Source organism: Rhineura floridana, chromosome 8 (assembly GCF_030035675.1).
Source record: "Rhineura floridana isolate rRhiFlo1 chromosome 8, rRhiFlo1.hap2, whole genome shotgun sequence".
NCBI classification, from domain to species: domain Eukaryota; kingdom Metazoa; phylum Chordata; class Lepidosauria; order Squamata; family Rhineuridae; genus Rhineura; species Rhineura floridana.
In genome coordinates this window covers 118,120,606-118,139,990 of record NC_084487.1, presented here as the reverse complement: position 1 = coordinate 118,139,990, position 19,385 = coordinate 118,120,606, and the positions used below count along the sequence as shown (strand labels likewise).

Sequence of the window (19,385 nt, the reverse complement as noted above, 5' to 3'; positions counted from 1 at the left end):
GAAGGGTGGGATATAAATTTAATAAATAAATAATAAAAACTCAGTGGGATTGCGGTGGAGTTGCTTTCCTCCCAATATAATTTCCAACTGTTATGTCTGTACTTCACTTTGCAAGCCCCACTGATTTTAGCCCCATTGATATTTTTAACATTGAAGTAGAAGTGGGGGGCAAGATGATACAGGTGATGAAAGCTGCTTTAATACATAATGTTATGCTTTTTATATTCCAGAACATGGGCCTGGCATTGACATTTTTACCCCTGGCAAACCTGGTGAATATGATTTGGAGGGGGGCATCTGGGAGGATGAAGATGCTCGAAACTTCTATGAGAACCTAATTGATTTAAAAGCGTTTGTGCCAGCCATCTTATTCAAGGACAATGACAAATGTTCCCAGATTAAGGACTCGGGTAAAGATGACCTTAGAGGTACGACATTTTGCCATTTGTTGTTTTTAGAATGTTGCAGTAGAGAGGGTAGTAGGGTTTTATCTTGATCTGTGTATAGGCTAGCTCTGCAGCATGAGTGTATATTTTTAACAAATTACACTTTGCTCTTGCCATACTTCTGTGCCTATTGTAGAATAGCGCAAGGACATTATGGCTCATGAATCTTCATGATGCAGTTCTAAGACGCAGCTATGTGGTTCACAGCATTTTGTGCTAAGCATGAGTGATTAAAGGATATGATCTTTCTCTGCATTATATTTTCTTCAAGAACTATAAACTTGTAGCATCAAAGGGTCAGGTAAAAATGGGACAAAGTATGTACATGTTACTATGTTTGAAACAGAGTTAAAAGAAACTAAAGAAAACAAAGATGCATCTGTTACTGAAGATCTGGAGTTGGACCTGGAGAATCTGGATATCAATGACGATGCCCTTGAATTAGACTGCGGCGATGAAGCAGAAGATCTCACGAAAAAGCTTCTTGATGAGCAAGGTAAAAATAACATGGAGAGGTGTATTTTTGTCTGTATTCGTTTTCACAAATTGAGTTTATTACTAAGCTAATTACAGCAATATCCATAATTTTTTCACGGTATTGATGACACTGTGGATATGCTACCAGTGATAGTACCTTATTTTGAAAGCATTTGCAACCATGCTCAACATTACTTTTATCCACACTGTTACATGACCAAAGATACTACCATACCTCTGTCCTTAAAGGAATCGCTTTCAGTGAACTAATCCTTATTAACTGCTAGTGCATGCTGTCAGTGATACTTGCTCCCTGTAAACGGAGATCACCTATTGCCTGTATGCAGGAAAACTGTTCCTTGGCAAGGGTTCATTAATTATGAGGCCCACATATTCTGCTTCCTTACACAACCCAGTGGTGGCAGGGATATGTGCAGTGGGGAGCAGATGTTTAAATTGGTGTAAGTTATTTTTTATATTAAATCAATATATTTTCTACCGAGAAGTGTGGAAAATCTCATTTCCAAACACAATGAGGTAGTGATTGCTAAGCTGTTCAAAACAATGTAACTTCCTGATGTAGAAAACAAGGAGATTTTGTTTGGTCTTTCTGAAGTAATGCCCCATTTTCCTGTTAGGATAATTGTTTGCTCTGAACACCAGAGGTTCTAGGTTCAAATATCTCTCTTTCTGTGCATGGATTTTTATTAACACACGCTGGTCCAGCTAGCATTTGCTTCTAAGCCAAACTAGCAGAAATCATGGTCGCTTGGGTCCTCCCCGGTCTTCCGGCTGCCATACCAGTTAGAGCTATGCCATTGTTTGGTTTATCGTTACAGGGTTTGTTCTTGGATTACCACTCACGGTTTCTCTGGAGAGACACAAACCACACGCCTGGGTTCAGACGTACCGCTAAGTTAAACTGCGGTTTAGCTCTGAGCAGCATGACAGCTGGAGGGCCAGGGGAGGAATGAAGTGGCCAGGATTTGCATGTTCATGCTTAGCCATGGGTTACAAACCCAGGCCACTATAAATCTTATTATGAAGAAAGTCTCTTTGGCATTTTAGGCTCAGTAAATTATTTTTCAACTCCAGTTTTTACTTTCAGTTTTTTTTTCTGAAATAGTTCTGTGCCAGTTATAGCCTCATTTTCCAAGGTAAGTGGCAATTCTTAAGGAATCTGTGGTCATGACTGGAGGATAGTATTCACAAACTCACTGACTAGCCTTGCACAAATCACGTTCTCTCATCTTTAGTTCTCTGGTGCACAGAATATGAATTACATAATTGCCGACCTTGCAGGGCTTTTGGGGTGAATGAAGTGGGCTGTAAAGCACTTAGTATGGTTAAAAGTGCAAAAATGTGTTTGTGTGTGCAAGAATGAGAGAGAGAGTAACTATATGAGGGTCTGGGAGAGAACAATCCTATTCAGTGGATTCTCTCCCACATTGTAAGTAGATATTAAAAATTTAGTAAAATGTGTGGATATTTGACTTGCCTGTAATGTGGTGGTGGTTTTTAGATAAGAAGTGACCAGTTGCTTTTAAACATTTTTCACTCTGGCATGAGATTCATATTTAAGGAAACTCACCATGACACTGTTTGGTTTTTATATAGTTTATTGTTGATAATGAGCATATATAGTATTAATATGCTTTGTACCCTGAGATATTTAAACAATTCATTGCATACTATTGAGATGAAAAGTAACATGATCTTGGGGAGGGAATATGTACATAAAGGAAGAATAAATTTATTTTTTCTTTTGTAATAAAGGTTTGCTTCTGTGTCGTGTTTTGTTATGGGTATGTTTAAAAATTTTTGTTCTATTTTTAATATGATTAGGCAAGAAACAGGGAGCAGATAGCACCGGAGCTGAAAATAGTGACGGAAAGCAAGCTGCACGAAGTGAGTTTATAGGAGGTACCTAAGGAGAAGAAGTGGTTTGAAGTAGATAAGCTTGTAAGGGGTAGGAAGCAGATAGGAGTTCCAGGCAGAATGACTCATGGCAAACTTTCTGTAACCAGAGGAGTCTCAGACAAGTGCTCTGTGAAACCTTTTTTATAGGAACAAAACAAAATGCCTAAAAACAGTTGATCTTCACACTGCATTTCCTCAACAGTCTGGGTGATTGGGGGAAATGGTTCAGGCCCTGTGATAAAAGTTAATTTAGAGCTTGAAATACTAGTTCCTGTAGGTAAGAAATGTTGAGATTGCGTTCTGGGTGCCAGTTTAAATGTATTTCTCTTGGGCAGCACAGAGAAGTTAGTGTAAAGCCTAAGTGTAATGTAAAGAGTGGCCGTTAAGTCGGCCAGATAGGCGGCTTAGAAATAAAATTTTATTATTATTATTAAGTGAAACAACCCAAGGAAATTATTCAGTGACCACTGAAACAATCTTCATCCAAATGTAGATAATGTTTTCAGTTACACCAACAGTTGCTTGCCAAATAAAAGGTAAGTGTTTAAGCCTCCCAAGATTTATCAGACAGAAATGAAAACAGTACTTTTTAAAAATTGCCTTTTAATTACACTGACTTTATCTAAGTTCAGAAACCCATCAAGAATTACTAAGAATCCAGAGAGAGTGAAGGTTTTCTTCTGAGACATTGAAATGTCAGCAGTGGTTCAAACAATATGGACTGTGAGGATAATTTGGTTAAAAATGGCCAATTTAGTCCATTATAAAAACATTTTAAAAACATTGCAACCATAGTTCATAATTGTGCTGAGTGCCTCTGAACCTTAATATGATGTTGGCAAAGAGGTTCCTCCCCTCCCGAGTCAAGCTGGGGGTGGGGAAGGCAGGTTGGGTGATGACCACATATTTTGCCTGCCTACTAAGGTAAATCAAAATATCACATCAAGCTTGGAAGAGCAGCTTGGTGTTTCAGTTTCTGCTTCAAAACTCCCAAACACTATTTTTAAATGTCTAGATACTGAAGTGATTCTATTTAATGGATATATTTCCATCTTTCGTACAAATGATACTTATTTGCCGAGCCATCCATAGTGTTTTTAGTCTAACTAGGCTGTGTTAGCCTTCATAACCATAGAATAAGTGTTGTAAGATCTGCTTGTTTTAGGTAGCCTTTAGGTAGTGTTAGGAGTGGGGACCAAGTTTCAGTAGAAATATATTTGCTATCTGGAGATCAGAGAATTAACTGTGACTTCACCCTGCTGAGAGTACAAATTGCTATACTAGGTAAGGGGAGTGATTTCTGAATTCTCCTTTATCCCTTGCCATTGGACAGTATAATGAAACAAGAGACTGAAGAAAAAGCATTCCTTCTATCTCTCTCACAAATACTATAAGTGCAGGTAGGCGTGTGAGATGCACAAATTAAAGCTTTTACTTTGAACCTTTTCTGTTAAAAACAAAGTACAGCAGAGCACATAGCCAAAGCACATACAATCATATTACTATGGAGAAAACACAAGGTGATGTCTCTGAGAAGGCCTGCCTAAAGGATACTAGCGGTCTCCCTTTTATTAATACCTTTGTTGTATCACAGTGTTGCTCAGGTGATGGTAAAGCATCAGTTAGTGGAATGCGAAGGGAAGCCATTTTTGGTGATTTCACCCCTCTCGTTTGCAGCTGCCTATGTGCAGATTTGGGAGGTGGGAGAGTATAGGAACCTGCAGGGGAGAGGGGGATCATTGAAAATTGTGTTCCTTCCAGTTCCATCGATGGAAGCCTTACTGTCAGCTGAGTGACACCATTGGATACAAACCTTCACTTCTAATGTACAAAGTGCTTTACAGTGATTAAGCTTACTCCTCTATCCAATAACCCAATAGAGCAGGGGTGAGAAATCTTCTTAGCCCAAAGGCCGCATTCTGGGGGCCACATACAAGTGGTGGTGAGGCTGGAGGCAATGAATGTAAATTTTACTTTTGCACAGTAGACTAGCTTCTGCACACACTCTTTCCACCCCTCTGTCATCCATCCATGCAAGCAAAAGGCATCATCAGAGTTTAAGGACACATCTCAGCCAGACAAAAACATTCAAGGATGCAAACCAGGGCCAGTAAGGGGTATGGCCTAAGTGAGGGGTGTGTGGCATAGGGAAAATTCTGAGGGCCCGATAGGGAAGTTAGGTGGTCCACCCTCTGTTCCCTGAGCCTCTTCCCCCACCCTTGCTGTTGTGCTTTGGTGATGGGCCTCATGGAAGGAATTTTACTTTGGTGTTTAAGAGGCCATTTGCTATTTAGAACCTGAAACAAGGAATGGTTAGTGATATCAAAGCCTCCTAAGATTGGCACTTAATGAGGACTCCACATACATAGATGCATATGGAGCTTTGATTCCCTAAAATGTCTATATCGCCACTAACTTCCTCTAGCAGAGGACAAACCCCGTTCCTCTTTGATGTCTTCATAGGTCAGTTCTTTACTTCTCACATATGTGTGCCTGCTGTGTGTGTCCTCCTCTGTTGTTGCTAATAAAAGTAGTGCTGGACTTTGCTGTCTCTTCTGTATGCATTAGAAATCTACTTCTCTCCATTTTTTCCCATCATGCCCTTTAAAGAGTTTACTAGGGAATGGCCTATAGGGATTGACAATTCTTCTTATTTTTATTTCCTCATTGAAAGTGTGATTTGCTTCCCTAAGGTGAGTGATTTATATAGGACTTAGAAACATACTTGAATGTAGCATTTTAACAGTGTGTGTGAGCTTTTGGTTTCTTTCTTTCTCTCTCTCTTTTTTTTAAACACTTGACTAGAACAAGAAGATGAAGAAGCCAGTACTGGGTCACACCTAAAGCTTATAGTAGATGCTTTTCTTCAGCAGCTCCCAAACTGTGTAAATAGAGACCTAATAGACAAGGTACAGTAAGCAAATAGTATTTCTTCTTTATATCCATGTGTGCCAGACATTGGTTATTGGATGCTGATATAAACCATTGGATAGTTTCACTATTACATGCTGCTCTTATAGCCACTGTTAACATGGAAATGGACTGCCTTCAAGTCGATTCCAACTTATGGCGACCCTATGAATAGGGTTTTCATGGTAAGAGGTATTCAGAGGTGGCTTACCATTGCCTCCCTCTGAGGCAGAGAGGCAGTGACTGGCCCAAGGTCACCCAGTGCGCTTCATGGCTGTGTGAGGATTCGAACTCTGGTCTCCCAGGTCGTAGTCCAACACCTAAACCGTTACACCACACCATAGTAAGGTACAAATATACATTAAAGCAGAGATTTGGTGAATATTGGCAATGAAGATCCCAAATGAATTTTGTAAATATGTCCAAAACTTTGAGAGAGAATGGGAAATGCTGATTACTGAGTACTTGAGCTTTTCAGCATTTGTTTGTTGAACATACACCAGCGAATCGTATGCTAATTAATAGAGGTGTTCATAAAATTCACCTGGAATTGTCAACAGCAACTGTTCCAGCTTATACAGCAAACATGTTCTGACATGACTGGCTTTATGTACAATAGCCTCATTCTCCCCCCCTCCCCCGTGTATGTACTGTATAAACTTTAAAAGCAATATTCTTTTCCTCCCAAGTGAACTGTGATGGACAAAACTTGATATAAAATTGGTAGGACCACCAGGTATCAGATGAAATTGCATAATAGAACTGATCTTGCCCAGGGACTGCCAGTTGGCCATTCCTAGCTTAAGAGGGAAGAAACTATTCTTCCCCATCTATAGAAAGGGTGTGTGGCACTCCTTATTTTCACCTTTAAAGCATACAATCCGCATACACCAATTGTGTTTGAATCCTGTTAAAGCTGTACTTGCTTCAAATTCAGATGTCTACTTTTTCTTCTGCAGGCAGCAATGGATTTTTGCATGAATATGAATACAAAAGCCAACCGCCGGAAGTTGGTTCGAGCTCTTTTCATAGTTCCTCGACAAAGGTAATTGTTGATGTAAATGTCATATTAAAGGTGATGGCAGAGATCCAAAGGATGGCTAAGGGATTTGACATACTTGGTGGTTTTTTCAAGAAAACCTTTCCTTTCTGAAAGGTAGACCTCTGCAAAATCTCTTCACTTTTAAAAAGCAATTTGCTTTTTGCTCAACAGCATGAGGGACTGTTGTTCGTGAACCATGAGTCCAAAGCCCTGTTGGGTACACCAAGCTGGCCATGCGGTTCTTTGAATCCTAGCCACTATCTTTAAGGTTATCTTAACTTTCCCCACTCTTATTTAAAAATACTTATTTATGACACTTTTTTGTTTGGACAATTTATATATTGCTTATATTTAATGGTTTACAACATTACCGGTTTACGACATAAGTTAAAAGGTTTTAAATAAACAGCACAAAAAACACCAGGGAATTTCTACATTCTATAAAACACAATTAACAATCAAACAGAGCATACTTTTTAGTATCAAAATAAACATTACACATAAAAACCAGCTAGAAAAATACAAGGAAATTTTATAATAGATACTATATCACCTAAAAGTTTAACCCTTTAAAAATAATATTCTAGACAATTAGGCAAAAGAAAATCAACTCACTTCCCAACCACCATACATTAATCATACCATTAAACAAACCAGACCAATTAAATTCCCAGCCCCTGTATAGTTATGCTTACTACATGCTTTTCTGTAGCGTTTGCTACAGAACTCATTCAGGGAACATGTCTTTTTTGTTTTTAAAACAAGCTGCATTTGTTGAAGCTGGACATTCTTTTCAGTGAAAGCTGTGAAAGGGTTTGGTTTATTAAAGTGTTGATGAATATAGCAAACCTTAAGTGTATGTGTGAGAACCTGTTTTAACTGTCATGTCTGATAACTGCTAGGATAGCAAGTTGATTTTAACATGGAATGTTGGGGATAGTGTATATATAATAACTTATTTACTGTTTCATACATTTTACAATTTGCACAACATTGGCATGATTCTTGAATTCACTCAAGATCTCTATATTCTTGCAGTTTCTTTAAATGTATGCAAGGGTAGCCTTCTGTGCCCAATATCCTGAAGGTATCCTACTGCCCTGGGCTCCTGCTGGCAGGAAGGGTGGGATATAAATAAAATAATAAATAAATGAATAAGAGACAGCATCTGTAGTAGGATACCACATATTTAAGTGTACTGGTCCCACCTTTATTATATATTAGTAATCCTACTAACACCCCTTAAAAAGTTTTAAAGTGGCTGGCTATAATGATGTCTCTGACATTCATTATACACTTATGATGATAATGCTGCTTATATACCTAGAGCAATGAAACTGCAGGGCAAGGGCAATAATTGAAAACAGTTGCAAGCTTTTCCTGCAAAGTAAAATATGTTGATCAGGAATGCTGACAAAAGCAAAAGCCGTGGTTAACTTCTTACAAAATAGAACCAGCACAAAAAATGGATATACAACCCTGGAACCTAGTTCATATGATCCTTTGTGTGAGTAGAGACTTTGTATGATGACTGATCATGTGGGGACAACATTTTTATATAGTCTATTCAGAGTTGTTTCCCAGTTTTCATGTAGCTAACTGCATGGTTTTGGCCTATATAATTTGACTTCATGGATGTATCTATGTTAGATGCCAATGTTATGTTAAATATATTGATGTCTAGTATGCTTGTAAGTTGGATCATGCAAGAGAACCATATCTCCTAACGTTCTGTGGCTTATATAAATGTGACCAAGAAATGTAACACACAGAAAGAGCTGTGGGTGGATTTGCTTTTTCTCTGTTGTTAATATTGCAGATCTTGATGGTCCGATAGGGTATGTTACCAAGAAGCTCAGTTCAGCTGGTACTCTGCCTGTGCTTCTTAAGTATGTGACCATTTTGACTTTGCCCTGTGCAGTGTTTGATATCATTGCAAAGTAACAGAGAAAGCAAACCTTGGTTTAAGCTTAATGACCTCCCAAAGCAACAGGAGCATGGTGAACAAATACATTTAGATGTCTAATTAGTTCTAGCAACGATGTCATATCTAATGCAAGCATATGCCTCTGTTGACTCATTAATTGAACCTAACAAGAATAAGACTTCCTTCCAAACCGCATCTTCCACTGCCAAATGGATTAAATACTGTGACATTTCCACCCCACAACCCCCTTAGGAGAGTATCACATCCCCAAGTATTCAGACAACACAATGTTTTTTGCAAAGTTGAATCAATGGTGTTTATGTCCTATTGGATTGACTTTAGAAATGACACTTTTCTAGTGGGAACTGAAACTTCTAATAATAGGTGAGCAGATGCGATCTCACTCATTTCTCTCTTCTTCTCCCCCTTCCCTTATATGTAGTTCTGTGTAGTCACAGAAGCTTGGTCAATCTCTATCTGTGTGTTGGTAAAAAACTGATATTCCTTTCAAGCTAATACCTGAATGCATTTTTATATACAGTATTTATAAACGTACACTTACAAAACAGATGACTTGGAAATTTAGACATTCTTTGTAAAATAATTTTACATTACATATGTAACCTTTTGTTTGCAGGCTGGATTTACTACCCTTTTATGCAAGGCTGGTTGGTACCTTACATCCCTGTATGTCTGATGTAGCAGAGGATCTGTGTTCCATGCTGAAAGGTGACTTCAGATTTCATGTAAGTTTTCTGTTTGTTTTGCATCTTATAGCAGCATTCCTTTTTTAAAAAAACTCTAAGATATGACAAAAATGAAAGCATAATGCAGACAGTGTCATAATGGAATATGATGCTGCTATTTTTATTGAATATGTTAGATTCAGGCACATGTTACCAAATTCTTCCAAGCTACACAGGAAGTGGATTGGACTGTGAAAGACCAACCCAAATGGTGTTTGCATTTTGACAAATTTGTAGGGCAGTACAATATCTCAGAGAGGAGGTCAGGTCTCCTGCTCCCCTGGTGCATTCACTATAGCTGCCCAATTCCCCTGCTTTTTAAAGTTTGATAGAAATATCTGTTGGCTATAGGTACCTTCTTAAAGCGCAAGTTTTTTTGCCTATTAGTGAATTTCCCTGCTTCTTAGTCTGGGAGGTAAGAAATAGGATCCTGTGCAAGTTTGCTGAGAATGGATGGATCATTTGCATACTTATTGAGTTCAGTGGGATTTACTCCCCTGCACTCATGCTTAGGATAGGTGAAACTGTCCACAGGGGAGGGGGAGGGGGGAGGGGAGCAGGCAGGAGGGGGAGGGTAGGTTTGATTATTTTCATGTTTATTGAGTTCAGTGGGATTTACCCATGTGCAATCATGCTTAGGATAGGAAAGCCTGGAGTGAACAGGGAAGGAGGAAGAAGGGAGAGGAGAGGGAAAGGAGGGGAAAAGCAGGTCTGATCATTTGCATGCTAATTGAGTTCAGTGGGATTTACTCCTGTGCAATCATGGCTAGGATAGGTAAAACTGACCCAGGAGGAGGGGGAGGGGAGAGTAGAGAGAAGGAAGAAGGGGGAGAGTAGGATTGGAAGTGGAGGAGGAGTGGTGAAGGAAGGGGGAGGGAAGGGGCAAAAGGGAGGTGATGGGAGGGTGGGGAGAGCAGGTTTGATCATTTGCATACTTATTGAGTTCCTTGAGTTTTACTCCCATGCAATCATGCTTGAAAATGAAATGGACTGCCTTCAACTCGATTCCGACTTATGGCGACCCTATGAATAGGGTTTTCATAGTAAGCGGTATTCAGAGGTGATTTACCATTGCCTTCCTCTGAGGTTGAGGTGCAGTGACTGGCCCAAGGTCTCCCAGTGAGCTTCACGACTGTGTAGGGATTTGAACCCTGGTCTCCCAGGTCGTATTCCTAGGATAGGTAAAACTGACCATGGGGGGGGGCGGAGAGCAGGGGAAGGAGGGGATTGGAAGGGGATGGGAGACTGGAATGGAGGGGTGAAGGAAGGGAGAGGGAAGGGGCAAGAGGGAGGGGATAGGAGGGGAGGGCAGGTTTGATCATTTGCATGCTTTTTGAGTTCAGTGAGATTTACTCCTGTGCAATCATGCTTAGGAGAGGTGAAACTGACCTGGGGGAGGGGCAGGGGAGAGGAGGAGGGCAGGAAGGGGGAGAGGAGGAGATTGCGTGAGTGGGCACTGGGCAGAGGGGAGCTCCTTTCCTTTCCAAAAGGAACACATTGGGAACAGTATAGTTCTTTTTCAGGTTTTTCCCCACCTTTTTATTCTACAGCAGGCACATGTAGCCTCCCACCCAAATTTAAACCAAAGCTGTGCCTGGCCACATCCACACCAGACTGTTATTTCACTTTAGGCAGTCATGGCTTCTCCCAAAGAATCCTGGGAACTGAAGTTAGTGAAGGATACTGAGAGTTGGTAGAAGATGCCCTGTTTCGCTGACAGAGCTTCAATCAGAGCAGCTGACTGTTCAACCGCTCTGGCCACTGGAGCTCTGTCAGGGGAATAGGAGTCTCCTCTCAGGACCCTTCACAAACTACACTTCCCAGGATTCTTTGGGGGAAGCTATGATTGTCTAAAGTGAAATCAACATCTGGTATGGGTGTGGCCCCCTGAATAGGTAAATCCAGCAGCTGTGAGTCTGGGTTTTAGAACACTGACAGTTGGTTCTTACTGAGCATGCCTGACATTATCATTGAGTAAAAGCCAACATTTCTTAAATTAATTAAAAATCAGCCAGGCATTTTTAAACTTTTAAACTGCAGAAGATGAAGATCATTAATAGGATTACAAGTACTCTGTGAACATGGCTGGTTTAATTTCAACAGATTATGAGAACTCTGACAGAAAAATGTCCAAAAAGGATCTTGTTTTTTTCCTCTTTTTACACTTTGAACTCTCAATTCTGTCTTACTGTTTTGTGTATCACAATGGAAATTTAGAGGGTTGTTAAGCAAGCGTTTCTGAGTTCAGAACTATAAGTTTTGTAAGGTTTTGTTTTGAAATGAGTTTATGGGAAGCATCAGAATGCCATTGGGGGTATTTTCAATTTAACATTTCGGAATATGAAAAATCCATGCTGACTATAGTATACAGCCACTCTTGTGGCTGTATACAATTATATAATCCATTCTTTAAAAATATAAAAATAAACAGCTATATAATTTAACCATTTTTCATTTTTAATGACTCACCTGGATGCTTCTCTGTAAGTTAAGAACTAACTTGGATAATTAAAAGTCTTTAGGATATTATTAATACAAAGAGAGAGTGCCAATATGATGATGAATCTAGCAATTATATTCACAGTCCAATCTTGTAAAGAGGTTGTGTCATATTAACCTTTTGTACTAATGTGAGTATTGGCCATTACTCAAAGGAGTACTCTCCTGTTGGGTTTTTTTACTTCATTTCTTTGAAAAAGCAATCGCCTGTGTCATATTTCAGGCTGCTTTTGAAGTCCACTTGGCCTCCATGTAGCAAGGAGAGCTGCTGCTAATGAAACGTGAGCCCAATGCCCCTGGGGCATGTGGAACTTGTACACTTCTTTGGATCCTGGCCATTGTATTTCAGTATTTAACCTTTAAATGTGTGTTTAAAATTAGTTCTTTGATGTAATCATTTCTCTGAGTAGGAATGGAGGGGCAGGACTGGTACCAAGAACAAAACCTGGAAAATCTCAGCTATCACCCAAAAATTAGGGGTGGGTGATGGGGAAGCATAATCCCTTTGTTCCCAATGCAAATATCTCAACACATCTATCACTTTGCCTTTGTTGTGAATTTTGAACCTCTGTTCTTAGTAACATCCACACATTATTTATAGGGGCTCCTTCCTATCTAATTCTAGATCAATTATCCCATTGAAATCTCCCCAATAACAATTCCCCCCCGTGAAAAAATTTAATGTTTATTCATATATTTTTAAAAAATCTTCCAGTTTTATTATTTGCATCATAAATGCATCCAATGGCAATTTTTTACAAAGAAACACTGTTTTTTTTAATAAAAGCCTCCCTTTTCAATTCTTAACTGCAACAATAAAGCCAGATTTAGTAATTATGGCTACCCTCAAACTATATCACTCCTTCTGCTTCACTTCCCCTTTCCCTTGTTAATCTCTGGCATGCACACACAAAAATCAAATGGATAGCTGTTGTAGGCAATGAAGTCTTCATTTGTCATATTCTGAAAGTAAATCTTTTTTTCTGTCTTTAGGTGAGAAAGAAGGACCAGATCAATATTGAAACAAAGAATAAAACTGTACGGTTCATTGGCGAGCTTACTAAGTTTAAAATGTTCTCCAAAAGTGACACTCTGCATTGCTTAAAGGTTGGTGCTTGTGTACCACTGAGGGTCAGTTCACATCGATTTTTCTTTTCTTTTCCTGGCATACTCAGAGTACAGTATACCAAGCTGTGTCTTGATATACTTTTAAAAAGTGGCAGAGGAAATAACTAGTGGTGACTGAATTAACACCCATCATTATAAATTAGAGTGATGTAATAAAGCTGTGCTACCTCTTTAAGAGATTTCAAGTTTTACTTAAAGCCCAAAACAAGTTTGATTTGGATGCTAAGAGTACTTTGATAAATCAGTATGAAAGACATTAAAAATGTAACTTATCTCCACAGATGCTTTTGTCTGACTTCTCTCATCACCATATTGAAATGGCATGTACTCTATTGGAGACTTGCGGTAGACTACTCTTCAGATCTCCAGAATCTCATTTAAGAACCAGTGTCCTTTTGGTAAGAATGTTTTTCGAGAGCTATTTTTGAAACCTGATTCTTTCAAAACTATAGTTGCAATAAAATGTTCTATGGCATTGTCTTAACATTTATCATGTGATGGGCTAATTCCTCTGGACGAAGAATTACATTGGGTGAGAAAGTAATATATCTTATTTTGTGTTATCTGTTCCTTCCCTTGAGGGAGTAAAATCACACAAATCAGATTCTTCCTCTGCCTGGAACATCCACGTACATTACTGGATATGGGTTTGTGGATAGAGATATGTGGCAGTTGCTCACTCATCGTGACAATTGGCTCCCTCTTTAGTAACCATCCGAACTGGCTCCAGAACTTCAGTGGAACATCACAGTGCTTAGATGTGTAGCTGGAGGCTTGGTGGGCAGAAAGCAGAAGAAGCAAGGACATGTGTCTTACCTTCCTACATTATCAAATTATAGTTGAAAATATAGGGTGCTACATTCAGCAACAGTTGATAGAGGCGCAATGTAGGGAACCTAAGTAGATTTTTAGCTTGGTGAGCAGAGAATATTGCAGACTATGATCGCCTGGTAGAAAAGGGATTTTGCTGTTCCCTTGCCTTGGCTAGAAGAACAAAACAAATGGTCTAATGAAAAATTTGTATGTCTGCACAGAGTGATACCTCCTTTTGTTTGTTTTAGGAGCAAATGATGCGAAAGAAGCAAGCAATGCACCTAGATGCACGCTATGTTACAATGGTAGAAAATGCCTACTACTACTGCAATCCTCCTCCAGCTGAAAAAACAGTGAAGAAGAAACGCCCTCCTCTCCAAGAGTATATTCGGAAGCTCCTTTATAAGGATCTCTCCAAAGTAACTACTGAGAAGGTGTGTCCATTCTTGAGGCTTTTTTTTAATCAAACCATTACCCAGGAAAGAAATGAATGGACGTTTATCCTAGAATAACTTTCAAGGCAGAGGCAAAACTAAAGTGATGAAAAAAATTTCTTACTTATTTTTTTAAAAATGGATGAGATAATAATAAAGGAAGCTGGAGGACACTGAAGTGGATGGGAAGGTGGAGACCAAATAGTTAACTGCAGCCTAAAACACCTTAATATAAAAGAAACCATTTAAAAAGCAGTTAAATATTGAATCAAACAGTAGAACTTTAAATTTCCATGGATAAGTCAATGTTTTCTCATTCACAGTTTTGGGTTCTTCCAAAGCATGACCTGAAAAGCCTTTCCATCCTTTATACGTTAATTAATGGGCTCCTACTGGAAGAAAGGGATATAAACCAAATAAATAAATAAATAATTTAAGCACTCATGTCTTCAGGAACAATCTGCTGAGCATATCATGTAAAGATTTACTTAAAGCAGAGATTATTAAATTTTGTTAGGTTTAGCACTCAGCCTTGCAAATAAGCTTACAAAAACTCCTAGTCTGCAACATTCCACAAGCTCATCTGTTTCTCTGCTGCATACTAATGCATTTGTGGCACATCGTAACAGCCTGCAAGTTTAAAAATAAAAACAAAGGAAAACCCATTTTACTTCTTTGTGTATGGACAGTCCTTACCTGCCACAGGCGAGTATTTATAAGCCTGTGAAGACTGCTATCATCATTTGCTTGTTCTTTGTGGACCATCACATTTTCTTACCTTATGCTTACTAAGATGCTTGAAAGGCTTTTGAATTAAAATTCAGCTGCTGCATTTGTCATCTCTGGCCACAAACCAGAAAAACTTGTGGGAGTGCCATGTCAAGGATTCTTTGAAATATCCACTCTAGCCTACTTGTGCAGCTTATATGAAGCGCCTGATCTCTTTAGGATTGTATGGGAACTTGAAAGAAATGTCCAGCTCTTCAGTATTTCCCTCATTGTTGCTGGGTTCTCAGAGGTCATGCTTTAAGAACAATTCATTGATTCTGAATATTTAGGAATGGATTAATAAACATACAAGTTCTAATACTAAAATTTTATTTTCTTGTGGCTTATGATGAGTTGATAGGCCTTTCTGGACTTTAGGTCTTTGTTCAAGATATAAACAGGAGATCTTCATAGTGTGAATATAAAGACCGTGCCAACTCAATTTGATATGATGGGTTCATATCTTGGCTCTGGTTTGTTTGTTTTATACTATTAAATGGATAGATCACAATGGAATGTGGGTCTCCCAAATACTGTGTTTTGAAATACTTTTGCTTAGTATTCAACAAATGTATATGTAAAGTATCCAACTTAGTTTTGTTCTTTTTGAGTTACGTTTTTTAAAATCTTGTTCAGGTCCTGAGACAGATGCGCAAATTGCCCTGGCATGACCCTGAAGTGAAAGACTATGTTATATGTTGTATGATCAACATCTGGAATGTGAAATATAATAGTATTCATTGTGTAGCCAACCTTTTAGCAGGGCTGGTACTTTACCAAGAGGATGTTGGAATTCATGTTGTGGATGGTGTCCTTGAGGATATTCGACTAGGAATGGAGGTAAAACACTTCTAGGTTTTAAAAATGCTTTTATAACTATATAAAATCCTACATAGCTGTAAAAATATGGTAAAGCTAAAAGAAATATAGAAATTATTTACTTCAATTTTTTATAGTAAAAAAAATTGAAGTAAATAATTTCTATATTTTATAGTAAACTGTATCCATTATCTGGTTCTGGGTGATTGCATTCTTGACTATCTCTCCCAACGTCCCGGACAGTGGGGCTGGGGAAGACTGCAGTAAATAAAAGGCACAGTAGCAAACTGACATGGCTGTTTTGTCACACTGTTTTCCTGGACATAAATGGGTACTCTGGATTGGTAGTTTTTAAGACAAGCTTTCACTGGTTAACTGATAAACCATGCATGTGGCGTAATGAGGGGTGCATTTAAATTCTCTGTTCTGCATATTATATAGCCACGAGAGTGACTGTATACTTTAGCCAGCATGGATTTTTTGCATTCCGCAATGTTAAATTGAAAATACCCCCTGTGCCATTCTGATGTTTCCCATAAACTCATTTTAACTCAACACCTTACAATATTGTAGTCCTGAACTCAGAAATGCTTGCTTAACAACCCTCTAAATTTTCATAGTGATACACAAAACAGAGAGAATTGAGAGTTCAAAGTGTAAAAAGAGAGGAAAAAACCAGACCCCTTTTGGACTTTTTTCTGTCAGAGTTCTCATAATTTGTTGAAATCATTCATGTTGACAGAGTTTGTAATGCTATTAATGCTATTACTGACCTTGCCCCATACCCTGACCTTCATCTTCTGCAGTTTAAAAGTTAAAAAAAATGCCTGGCTGATTTTTAATTAATTTAAGAACTTTAGCATTGAAGTAAATGATAAGCTCGGGCATGCTCAGTAAGAACCAACTGTCAGTGTTCTAAAAGTGAGATTCACAGCTGCTTTGCTTGGCTGATTGGCACCACACCCACACCAGATCTTTATTTCACTTTAGACAGTCATGGCTTCCCCCCAAGAATCCTGCGAAGTGTTAATTGTGAAGGGTGCTGCGAGTTGTGAGGAGACTCCTATTCCCCTGACAGAGCTCTAGTGGTTTAACAGTCAGCTGCTGTGATTGAAGCTCTGTAACAGGGCCTCTCCTAGCAACTCTCAAACTACACTTCCTAGGATTCTTTGGGAGAAGCCATGACTGTGTAAAGTGAAATAAAGGTCTGGTGTGGATGTGGCCAGGGAAAGCTTTGGTTTAAATTTGGGTGGGAGGCTACATGTGCATGCTATAGAATAAAAAGGTGGGGAAACACTGAAAAAGAATATACTGATCAGAGTGTTTTCCTTTTGGAAAGGAAAGGGGCTTCCCCTCTGCCCAGTGCCCACTGCTGGGAGGAAGGGCGGGATATAAATCAAATAATAAATAAATAAAAATAATAATAAATCTTGTGTAGGCCAAGTTTGTTTTTCCAGCAGCTGGAGACATTGCTTAAGTAGCAACACATTGTAATCAGTTTGATTTTACATCAAACTGCAGTTTCATATTCAACTGTTAATGCACCCAAAATATAAATAGAACATAACCTCCGATTTGAAACAAAAAAGGCTATCTTCACCATCATATGACATTGACCAATAAAAAGGCTTTGAAATTAATAAAAATAAATTTGACACAGATTTCTAGGATGAATAATGAGAGAAATAAAATTTTCTAGTTTAGACACTCTGTAGAAACAGTACTTACACAGGAAAGAAGCAAAGGAAGAACAATAAACATGCAAAAATGTAATCATCTTTGGAGATGGCAGGTGTTGCCACCACTCACCATATGCTCAGAGGCACATGTTACCAAATTCTTCCCAGCTACACAGGAAGTGGATTGGACTGTGAAAGACCATCCCAACTTGTGTTTGCATTTTGACCAATTTGTAGGGCAGTACAATATCTCAGAGAGGAGGTCAGGTTTCCTGCTCCCCTGGTGCATTCACTATAGCTGCCCAATTTCCCTGCTTTTTAAAGTTTGATGGAAATATCTGTTGTCTTTAGGTAGGTTCTTAAACCACAAGGTTTTTTGCCTATCATGTCTGGTTTGTGTTCCACTCTGCTGGATCATGCTTGTCTTTCATGAACAGTAATTCAGGCAATCCCACCATGTCCTCCATGTAGATGATTGATCTTTGTCTAGTGCTTAGGAAGTGTTTATTATTGTGGAAATGACATTTTGTTATGCTTCAGGTTAATCAACCAAAATTTAACCAGCGGAGAATCAGCAGTGCCAAGTTCCTGGGTGAGCTGTACAATTACAGAATGGTAGAGTCGGCAGTAATATTTCGAACTCTGTACTCATTTACATCATTTGGTGTGAACTCTGATGGTACTGCTAGTCCACTTGATCCTCCAGAACATCTTTTCCGAATTCGACTGGTGTGTACCATCCTTGACACTTGTGGGCAATACTTTGATAGGGGATCTAGCAAACGGAAACTTGACTGCTTCTTGGTCTACTTCCAGGTAAGAACAAGTTGCATCTTCGTCTGTGATCAACTTTGTCTTTTATATTATTAATAGTTATGATTAAGTATTTATATGCTGCCTTTTAAAATATACCGATCACAAGATGGCATATAATGATGAGAGGAGAGCCATTAAGTTGTATTTGAATGGTCATCAGAAGAATACAAGAATTGTATCATAAGGAAGCACATAGTCTCAAGAACAGGAATATAGGAGACTGCCTATGCCAGGTCAGACCATTGGTCCATCTAACTCAGTACTTGTGATGTTCATTGGCATCAGCTCTCCAGTGATTCACACAGGAGTATTTCCCAGTCCTACCTGAAGACACCAGGATTTAAACCTGAGACCTCTTGTGTGCAAAGCATGTGCTCTGCCACTGTGCTACAGCCCTTCCCTGCCATAAAATTGTTGTCACAGAAAGGCATTCTGGAACAAGCATTTCTCCATCTAGCATGCTTATGATATTTGTAACCCTCATGCAGACTTGTGGGGCACTTTTTGGCTCTAGGTGCACTTTTCTTTGTGTAATTTTCATATAAGTAAACCTACAGGGCATTGTCACAAATTTTAATCTGTACAACATTTCCAAATATCAGCCAGTTACCACTTACCATTTTCCTTCTGGAAACAATAAACTGGGGGGCAAAACCGGGGGGGGGAGGGAATACCCCAGCAAAAAGCCCTGGGGGCAACTTTCTGCCTTTTATTGTATAATTTACACATGAGTAAACCTACAGGGTTGTTTTTCTAGGTCATTGTCACAAACTGTCACCTATACAACATCCCCATATTTTAGCCAGTTACCGCTTACCATTTTCCTTTCCAAAAATATCCCAGAAATTGTTTTGTTTACTCAATATGCATGGAAAAGGAGGCCAACATATATTGTTCAGAACAATTCTTCCTCCTCTGAATAAGTGTGGTTTTTTTTGGCTCAAGGTACTTTGGATGGCAT

At 38.9% G+C, this 19,385-nt stretch overlaps 1 protein-coding gene across 2 annotated transcripts in view; it reads left to right on the top strand.

Moving 5' to 3' along the window:
- The window catches only part of UPF2 (UPF2 regulator of nonsense mediated mRNA decay), a 64,914-nt gene that overhangs the window by 16,890 nt on the left and 28,639 nt on the right, over positions 1-19,385 (top strand). Inside the window, exons 5-15 of one of the 2 annotated variants that reach the window (XM_061582238.1) lie at positions 231-428; positions 793-942; positions 2,769-2,831; positions 5,649-5,752; positions 6,713-6,798; positions 9,360-9,468; positions 12,961-13,074; positions 13,377-13,493; positions 14,157-14,342; positions 15,747-15,950; positions 18,149-18,424. In XM_061582238.1, the coding sequence (XP_061438222.1) occupies positions 231-428; positions 793-942; positions 2,769-2,831; positions 5,649-5,752; positions 6,713-6,798; positions 9,360-9,468; positions 12,961-13,074; positions 13,377-13,493; positions 14,157-14,342; positions 15,747-15,950; positions 18,149-18,424 (1,607 nt within the window). The remainder of the gene's footprint in view (positions 1-230; positions 429-792; positions 943-2,768; positions 2,832-5,648; positions 5,753-6,712; positions 6,799-9,359; positions 9,469-12,960; positions 13,075-13,376; positions 13,494-14,156; positions 14,343-15,746; positions 15,951-18,148; positions 18,425-19,385) is intronic. The other variant, XM_061582239.1, reaches the window with a different exon arrangement.